Here is a 9,945-nt window from a genome sequence, read left to right as displayed (position 1 = left end):
AGCTCTCTACAAGGACATTGTTGCCTCTTGTGCTATATCCTAACAACTTTTCGACTCCCTTCGTAACAAGAAATCCAAGGTCCCATCACAGCAAAAATCCTCTTGACTTGGTGTTCAGTTAAATGGTTTGTAAAGTCAGTTTGAAGTGGTCTCTCTGGGATCGATCTACCTCCAACCCAAGTTGAAAGCAAACTGAGATTTCTTGTATCTCTCTGACATTTATGACATCATGACATCACACAGAGGTTCTCATGGATACGATGATGTCAAACAACCTGTGTCAGGTTTGTTTGTTTTAGTTGCTATGAAAACACAAGGAGCTTATGACTGGCGTAAGATTATTGTCAATTAAAAATGCATGCGTAGACATCTAAATTAGTAAATGTTAAGTCAACAAATGTGCAGAAATTTAAGTTTTGTATTGTCCTTGTTTTCCAACTCATACATGCATGTAAAAATGGGATATTGTACATATGAGGATACTCATGAACAAATTTAAATAGTATGGACAATCCATGAAGAGCACAGAGATCCAATAACAGAACACCACTCTGGTTTAGATCAGGGTGGCCGATCCTCCCAACCACACCCCTCCAGGTCTTGTCAGCTGGACATCCATGATGCGAATCTACCTTTTCATTACATCCCAAAGGTGCTCTATAGAGCTGAGATGTGGTGGCTTTAGAGGCTATCTGACTCATTGTCATGTTCAAAAAAGCAGCTCCTGTAGATATGCATCTTTCAGTCATAAACTAACGGACATAGCCAGCCACTGCATTCAGGTAGACTGCAGTGCTCAGCTATGAGGCCTAAACGGTGCCCAGAAAATACCCACCATTACACTGCCAACACCTGACTGAGTCACATGAATCCATGCCTTCTTGTTTACACCAAATTCTGACACTACCATTCGAATGCTGCTGAAATTGAGACTCACCAGGCCAGGCAACAATTTTCCAATAGCATTGTACAAAATTATTCCATTTAGGGGAGCCTGTTTAAATTGTAGCCTCAGTTTGTGCCACCCAGTGTGGTTTTCTGGTGGCTGCTGTGGCCCATATGCTTTAAACTTCAACCTGTTGATCGTTCAAAGCTGTTATATTAGTTGCGGTTCTGCCTGGCTCTTCTCACAGTTTCGTACCTACTTCAGGGGTAGTACCAGCCGGACTGAGCTAGGCAGATTCGAATGGATTGACAGCTGGCCGTCTTTGCTGATTTACTCGTGATTAAAGTACTGAAAACTCCAAACAACATCATAGTTTAGCTGTGGACCGCAAACATGCCCCCTGCTGGGACGAAGAGACTAGTATGAATATAATCAGGAGCAGCACCAGGAACATGTTAAGTTTAGCAGCAGAATCAGAATGGCTGTGATTTAGCAGCGCTGCTAGCAGCTGGTTGCTCTGAAGAGAAACAGTGATCACTGTGCTCAAGTTTCTGTTTGAGCTGTGGTTTTGCGCTGACAAACACCAGGACTACATAATATTAGCTTGTGAGTTTTATTTTTACTTTAATTAAGAAAAACAATAATAAGGATCATGCGTAGCTATTGGTTTACATCTTTTGACTGCATCACCTAAGTCTAAAATGTTGCACATTTAATAACAAGTGCCAGAATGCATTTATATTTATATATATAATAGCTGAAATAATCAGCTGATCTGAGTCTTTATCATTATGTTTGGACCAGCAAAGAATTTCTATAAAACTTTTTATTGTAGTTCATCAGAACCAGAACCTGAAGGTTCTCCATTAATGAATGTTCCTGCAAATATCAGTGGAGAGTTGACCACAGCTGCTGCTGCTGCTCATGTCCCTCATGTCCCACAACAGAGCTTAAATGGAAAAGCTGACTACCTGGTATAGAACCAAACCACACCTGATCGGTTAGAGCGCGACTTGCCAATGGAAAAGCGCCTTTAGTTTTTTTCCCTGGTTTAACACCCTGATAGTGACTGTGATAGGCAGAGGCCTGCTAATGAGCCACCATTTAATTCAGGTGTGTTGAACCAAACATGCAGGATCCTGGCCTTGAGGACTCACTTTGGACACTGGTGGCCTAAAATAAAGGCTTTCAGTTGCTGCCATGTGATTGGATGAAATATTTGAGTAAAAAGTAACAAGTCTATATTTAAGAAGAAAGCGAATAGATGTATTGATGGAACATTTATACCATGGAGAAAGCAATAAAGTCGAAAAGAAATTACTTTCTTCTTTTATTTTCTTTCATATTAAATTTTTTTACATAGTTTTTACTGACCTGAAAAATTACTTTTTCTTTCTCAAATTCCAGACTTTTACAGGCTGCAGAAACTTTGTAGAAGGCTTGTTTTCTCCATGTGCTCTCTCTCACACACACACACATTCACAAGTAGGTCTACCAAGTTAAAAATGGTTAAATGTATGCAAGTCCCATAAGCTGATGAAACCACAGATGGACTGGTTGAGGCACAGGCATACAAACCTTAATGTTCGCACAAACACAAATGGGCACAGTAAGAACGACCACTTTTACATTATTCATATTTGATGCCTCTGTCTCAGGCAGAGCTTTTATTCCAGACGAGCAGCATTTCACACATTAAGAGTCTTACAAAAAACGTGTGCAATGTGTCTCCAAGTGTGTCTATCTCAGCGTGCACATGCTGCTTGAGCAGAGGTGCTGGAGGGTTAAGTGACTGTAGGAAGAACATTTCCTTGCACTCAGAGACCCCCCCTCCAGTGACATCATCCCCTAGATTTAGTTATCAAGCACCGCTGAAAGTAATTCATCTAAAAAAGTGGTGATTATCTCCCTTTGCCATGCTACACAATATAATGAGGTTAAAGTTTCCAGTAAACCCACTTAAAAACAAAGTAGGGGTCTATTACTTCTCTTTGCAAGAAAATGAATCCTGTGCTCATTTGAACTTTCTTTGGATAAAGTCACTGATTTATGAATCACCTTTACTTTTCAGATGTCTCTATCTCAGTCAGCCTTTGTCTCTAATTTCCTCACCTGCCATTTTCTCTTTAATTTCCTGTCCTGTGCTCATCTCAGGGTATATGGAGCTGTATCCACGGCGTTCACATTGACATGAAGAAGAAGGCGCCTGAGCTGGACTTCAGTCCTCAAGCCAACATGCTGCACTTGCTCAAATCTGCCAAGTCCATCGCAATGTCATCACCCAAACGCAACACTGTCCTCCTACAACCCAGCATCCTAGACATGATGTCAGGCAAAGGTACAGTACCAGTCTTACATGCAGTGTCTCGCAAACAGATGTTTTGTTTTTTTACATTTTGTCACATTAAAACCTCAACTTCAGTGCCTTTTTTTAATTTAAATGTGATAGAACACAAAGTAGCACATAATAAAAAAAATAATGCACTGCATTCAAAATGTTAAATATATAATAAAGTGTAGTATGTATTTGAATTTGCCCCCTCCCACCTCGTACTCCCTGTTTCAATAGAGAATTATTCTATATGCAACAGTTGCTCATTCTTTTCTTAAAAGCTCCAACTCAGAAAGACTGACTGGAACGCATCTTTAAACATCAGTTTTCAAGTTTTGCCAAAGATTCTTCTCTTGGACAGATTTTTGGGTGATGAATGATGAACATGAATTTCCATCAGTCTAAACTTTGCATCTGCAGCCCTGCGGTCATGGTGGTTGTCCTACTCAGCTGCACAGTTCTTTGAATCAAAACTATGCTATCTTTTAAAAACGGCTCTGTCATGATTTGTAGGTGAAAGTCAGATCAAAAAGCAGAAGAGGCTGCTGCAGTGAGTTGATGAGTTGTTTAATGAAAAATAATAAAGCAAGAACTTGGAAACAAAACAGGCACTGGGTTACATGCAGGTGACAGGCTGCATCACCTGCACTGGTGAAGGAGGAGGAGAGGCTGTTAAACACTGGGAGGTTGATTGCAGGAACAATGGACTGGGACTAATTACTAACAAGGTGCAGCAGTGAGAAAAGCAAAGAAGACAGAGAGAGGGAGCAGAGGAGCTGCTGAGAAAGACTGATCACTTAGAAAAAACTGATCAAAAGAAAAAGACAAAAACTTTACTTTTGATAAAATAAAGTTTCAGTTTCATGATAATGAATAAACAATAAGGTACAAAAGCAGGCACCAAATAACCTGGGATCCTGGCATGTACAGTATTTTTATGCTGTAAATTTGACCTGTCTTGTATCTCACACTTTTCATTGCTATATTTTACATTGTGTGAATTTGCCTGCTTCTGTTTCTCTGTCACTTTGCTGGCGGTACACCTGATTTTCCCCACCGACGGACAATAAACATTATTTGTGTTCTGTTGTAATGTCTTGCTAACAGGTGAATCTCTGCCCTGTTTATGAGTTAGAACTCTGAACAGTTTCTCTATCCCTGCTGAAAGAAAGCATCTCCACAGTATGATGCTGCCGCCTCCTTGTTCCCCTGATATATATTTTTTTAATCTTTATTTAACCAAACAGATCCCATTCAGATCAACAACTTCCTTTTCAAGGGAGACATGGCCAAGATAAACAGCAGCAAATGTTGAATACTGTTACAAAAATTGGATTGGATTTAAATTCCAATCCAAATAAACTAAACCAATTTTATTTGGTTTTATTTGACCAAATAAAACCATTTTGTGTCATTTAATTGTCCTGAAGGCCTTATATTTTTGATTAAACAATTGTTTTCAGTTTAGTGCTGTAGTGTGGCAGAATAATGGCAAAACTGTAATGTGCAGCTCTAAGAGTTACCATGCAAAGAAATTTCTCCCACCTGACCCTGTTTTATCAACCTCACAACTTTATTATGACAGTTTGATTGTTCATGCTTTGAACAGATCTCTGATCTCTGAGGCCTTCACAGAACATTTGGATTTCACAAAAATAATAAATTGCTCAATTGCTCTTGTAATTTTAAAAAATTGGCAGCAATTTTTCTTTTTTTTTGAAAAACGCACACAATTTTCCAATCACTTCCCAAATGTGGAATACTCTGTTAATAATAATATACTGATAAATTAGTGGCAGCAAAGAGACAAAATGTGAAAAAGCTTACTAATTGGTTTAACAAGTCACCATTTGATGCAAAATAATCTCTATATGTTTTGTCCTATTGTTTATATTTGATATGTTTATTTGAGTGCTTACCTCATCTAACTTGATATATATCAAGCTTCTCCTTGTGTTGATTACAGTCTATAGTTGTAATGTCTAAATATGTCTCATGATTACAAAATCAATAGATGGTGTATTCTGTGTGCCGAGGTAAGAGATAATGTATCAGCTAACTGGTGAAGCATTCATGCAATCATCCAACTGTTGTATCTGCTGTCTGAGGAGCATGTCTTTTTGTCTCCTAGGTAACTCACTCCACAGTCTGCCTCAGAAGGGTCCTGGTCTCTATAGCAACGCTGCGGGTCCACAGGCTTTCCTGTCATTGTCCGGGCGACATAAAAACCATCTTAACAATGCTGCACCATTTCCCGGGCAACAAAAAGCCCCGACTCTCCAGACCAGCCCCAACAAGCCCCAGCTGTCAATCACCAATGATAACGACAAGAACCGCCTGGCCGGGCCTGCTATCACTGCATCAAAGCCACGGGCCTTATGGAAGAAAAGTGTGGAGACGCTGAAGACTCAGCCAAGTGTGGTGTCTCCTGGAGGCCCGAGCCCCACCTCAGCTTCAGGGACTGGGCCTCCACAGATGAAGAGTCAGCGCTACCTGCCGGAAGAGCCACAACACTCAGACATGTCAGAGTGTTCTAGTCGACCTCCATCGCACAAAGATTCTGACTCTATGGCTGCAAGGGGCGGATTTAAACCAATCAATCAGCTGAGGAAGCGGGGCGGAGGCGGAGGTGGAGGTGAAGGAGGAGGAGGCGGTCGAGGATCTAAGATCTACTCCATTGACTCTGACCAGGCCAGCCTCCAATCTGTTCCTCCCTACCAGAGAGACAGCCAGGGGGGAGGTGATGACCACAGTTACCCCCCTGACCTCTTTCCACCTGAGAGCACTTACTCACACTCACACCAGTCAGAAGCACCAATTATGCAGCTGAGCGCCAGCCTCCTGCACCACAGTCACAGCGCCGAGGCTGACCTGCACTCCCTAAAGGACAAGAAATACAGCACCTACACACACAGCAAGTAGGGGTACCTGCCAAAAGTAAACTAATAATTATTCAACAATGGTTGAATTGTCTCCATTTTAATAGTTTTTTTTCTTCTTCTATCTAGTGTAAAGGACAAATCTGCAGGATCATTTGAAGCTCCTGGTTCAGTCTCGGCGATCCAAGGCGCCAGGCCTGGTCACTGTCGCACCTGCCTGACCAAGCTCAGCGGTTACTCTGGCCTCTACACTGTTCGATCCCCTCAAGCACGCTGTGATGCCTGTGCCCACCTGGGGAACTTGTATGACATCAGTGAAGACCACCTGCACTCACACTACGCCCACACTCACCCACACAGTGGTGACATGTTTACTCACTACCTTCCACAGAGCGAGCTTGGCCTGGTGGGCGAGGGCGACGGGCTTGTCAGCCACTTTGAGCCCACCCCATCCTCGCCGTCTCCTCTGCCCGCTTCCCCATCAGCCCAACACCTCCAGCTGAGTCGGCAGCACTCCTACGAGAATGTGCTTCCAGACGGCATTCCGGAGCGTCAGTCACAGCCTCACCCCCACATGCGAGGACTCAGCCTTCCTGACAGGGACCGGGACAGAGAGCTGACCCTGGATGACGGGGCTTATGCCAACGTCCTCACAATGCGCTCTGACCGCCCATACAGCAGCCGCAGCCCGCCCTCTCCGTCCCCATCCCACCATCACAGCCTGGACATCCCAATGCCTATGCCGCGGCGCTCAAAGAGCCTTCTGCCGGATCGTCCATCACACAACCCCTTCCTGCATTCAGCCCCCGGCACAGCACAACGAGACAACACCTCCCAGGCTGCCGTCCGCATGCCGCAGAAAACTTCCTCCCACGAGCTCTACAAGCAGAGGATGCAGCTGTCCCTCACTCTCGGCAACCACGGCAGCCATCATGTCAACCAGCATGGTGGTCATGTTGACCAACAGGTGTTTTACCCTCTGCAGGACCCTCCTGTGGTGGCCTACATGGTTCCACCCGCTGCCTCACAGCCAATGAGCTATGTGACAGCACCGCGAGCCTCGAGTGCAGGCGGCAATCGGCCTCGGCTGTACCGCCGCATGCCCAGCATCGAGTCTGATGTCTGAGAGTCACAAATAACACAGCTTTACTCTCACCAAACACACAAGCATGCAAGGAGAAGGTGTGTGTGGCTGGACCTGGCAGCTCTGGTTCTAAGCACATATGAAGATACACACACACGCAGACACACTCATGGGGGAAAGACTGAGCTCAGCAGTGGACCAAAGGGATTAACAGTGAAACAGAGTAAATACATTTCTTTATGAAAAGCCTCTGTAGGGCAGTAAAGGGGCCACAGGGACACCTGGAGGCAAAGTTGTAAAATGAGTAGTGTGTGTGTGTGTGTGTCTGTGTGTGTACTAGCCGGAAGCTGTGGGCAGCGGGGTACAAACTGACAATACTTCTAACTAGACAGATGGAACTCCTTGTGGAATAAGTGGGACACTGTTTGCAGAATCTAACACCAACAGTGGGATCTAACAAAAAAACAAGAAAATATTAGGAAGACGAGCAAACCCATCCCATCCTCTCTGAGTTAAAGGGTCATAGATGATCCCCTTTTACCTGAGATTGCACACAGACATACACATCCATACACATTTCACCCCAACAGTACCCACCCACCCTTCCTCTCCAGGACTCTCCTGTTGCACTATAATTTCTCCTCCTGTTAACACGTTTGTTGTCTGAGCCTCCAAACTGCACTGCCAGCATGGCTTACAGAGTAGTTCACTACCAAGTAATCCTTGACTTGAATCAAAATTACTATCTATGTAAAAGACTGGAAGGCAGGCGGGAAGGTGTTCGGGAAACCAATCTTAGAATGAAGCTCCTGCCTGCAGATGTACAAACACTTGAACACACACACACAAACTAAAAACAGATTCTGCATTTGTTTTTTATGGGAAAGCTGAAACTTACCGACTGTTTGTTATTGTTGATGTCAGTTAATTGAACATTCCAAAAGGTGGACCAAACTTGGCCACCAGAAGAAAAAAAAGAACCTCTCAGGATGATGGTGTGTGTTCCTGAGTTTCTAAATCTAACAGACAAAGTGCAGCATCCTTGCTTCCTCTCTTAGCTAGCCTTCAGGTCTTACTGCATGCTTCCTACTGCCCTGTGTTACACTTAAACTCCTTATACAGGGTCATATATGCACAGGCACTCACACCCGCACAAACACAAGGTACATGCACATTATGACATATACGCACATGTGCAGATTCGCAGTAGTCTAGTAGAATAAGGTGGTTGTGTGCGTGCGTGTGCGTGTGTGGGCGTGCGTGTGTGTGTGTGAAGCTATGAGATAGCTTCTCTTTGTGCACTTTGTAGATTTTATATCTCTGCCACCCACACAGACATTTGACCAAAAAACACTTTTATACGGAAAAATATGAATATTCTCAGTCACTTGCTGGATAGAGGTTTTCTTTTTCCTCTTATTTCTTTTTAACGGATTTTAGGGTACGGTGTAGGGCAGAGCTCTTCCAGAATCAAACGTTTTTAGCATTCGACAAAGGGTTACAATATCATGCATACAATAAACACAACACAAACACTTTTCTCTTCCTTTGTCTACTTTAATGGAGCTCATCCCTCCTTTGAGCCTTTTTCCGCTTTCCTAATCGGATGGTTTCTGTTTATTCTCTATTGCTTATTGCTCTTCCCCTGCTCCCTGCCGTAGAGTAGATAAAGTATCAAAAGAGTAAAGTTCAGTCTTGGTGTTAAAAAAAAAATCAATTTTTGATGGAGATCACTTAATATCAGTAGTTGTGAGAGATCATCAGAGTCCGCACTATTTCTCATAGGATGCAGTGTCCTGTTCTGATACCTTTCTATGTAAAAGATAAGGACTTGCAGACTTTTTTAATGTATTCGTAGTGAACGTTTAGGCAGAGTGCATCTTCAGGTGCAGGTTTTCGTCATCAAAATTATCGTTAGAGTAGCTGGTATGGTACTGGAGTACCCCTAACCTGGAGAGAGCGCTGTGCTGCCTTTCATCCCAGAGAGGAAAACGAAAGAGACTTGTTTCAGAAACAGCACACATACACACAAGCACACACTCGACAGGCCGGCAATGTGCATATGAGTGTTTTAGAAATCCATAACCTACCAAGCAAGGGCATTGATTTTTCAGCACAAGGATTTTGATAGAAACAAGAATTGATGTCCCATTAGCTGAGTGTCTGTCTCTATTCTCTTTTTTGCTCTTCTACTCTCTCTCTCTCTCACGAACAACCACACTCACTTCTAAACAAAACATAAGTGACAAATGTGACAAACAGAGAACGCAGGACATTTTAATAAAAAAAGAGAAAGGAAAATGCACCTTTGAAAGGTGAGTGCTGCCCCTATTTTGGTAATCTTAATAGGTTTGTTTTGTGAGTTATATACACAATATCAGGTTGCAATATTATACTTCTGTACAGAGATTTATTTTGGTTTGTTTTAACTGTTTGGAAATTCTTTCATTTGTTTGATTTAAATGGTATTAAATATTGAACGCATTTGAAATACAATGAAATACAATACATGACTTTTTAAATTCTGCTTTAAAAAATGAAAGGCATGTTTTACATTCTTCTGTCATTTCATTCCCCTACTCCGTCCTCTACAGTGCCACAAGTTGGGTTCTCACTGTACAGTCATCACAGATGGTTTAGCACAGTAGTTAACTATGTGGGTCAGCTAACCAGTTTTCCAACTTACCCAGCTGAACCGTATTTGATGACTGCCCAGCTTGCGTGGTTTATTAAACATCCCCATTCCACCCACTGTGTTCTCTTC

At 42.9% G+C, this 9,945-nt stretch overlaps 1 protein-coding gene across 1 annotated transcript; it reads left to right on the top strand.

Annotated features, from left to right (window-relative positions):
* The first annotated feature begins 2,777 nt into the window (after positions 1 to 2,777).
* LOC116716170 (glutamate receptor ionotropic, NMDA 2A-like) lies at positions 2,778 to 9,689 on the top strand. Its single transcript, XM_032557053.1, has 3 exons — positions 2,778 to 3,224; positions 5,350 to 6,136; positions 6,227 to 9,689. The coding sequence occupies exons 1-3, from the start codon at positions 3,077 to 3,079 to the stop codon at positions 7,221 to 7,223; spliced, it is 1,932 nt and encodes a 643-aa protein (XP_032412944.1). The 5' UTR covers positions 2,778 to 3,076; the 3' UTR covers positions 7,224 to 9,689.
* The last annotated feature ends 256 nt before the right edge of the window (positions 9,690 to 9,945 follow it).

The sequence above is a fragment of the Xiphophorus hellerii genome, chromosome 24 (genome assembly GCF_003331165.1).
Source record: "Xiphophorus hellerii strain 12219 chromosome 24, Xiphophorus_hellerii-4.1, whole genome shotgun sequence".
NCBI lineage: Eukaryota > Metazoa > Chordata > Actinopteri > Cyprinodontiformes > Poeciliidae > Xiphophorus > Xiphophorus hellerii.
This window is presented reverse-complemented; position numbering and strand designations above follow the sequence as displayed.

Bases quoted from the DNA above. Each gene is read 5' to 3' on its own strand.
- LOC116716170 (XM_032557053.1), top strand. From the start codon at position 3,077: ATGAAGAAGAAGGCGCCTGAGCTGGACTTCAGTCCTCAAGCCAACATG. The intron at 3,225-5,349 runs GTACAGTACCAG...TTTGTCTCCTAG, and splicing joins AGACATGATGTCAGGCAAAG to GTAACTCACTCCACAGTCTG. The intron at 6,137-6,226 runs GTAGGGGTACCT...TCTTCTATCTAG, and splicing joins AGCACCTACACACACAGCAA to TGTAAAGGACAAATCTGCAG.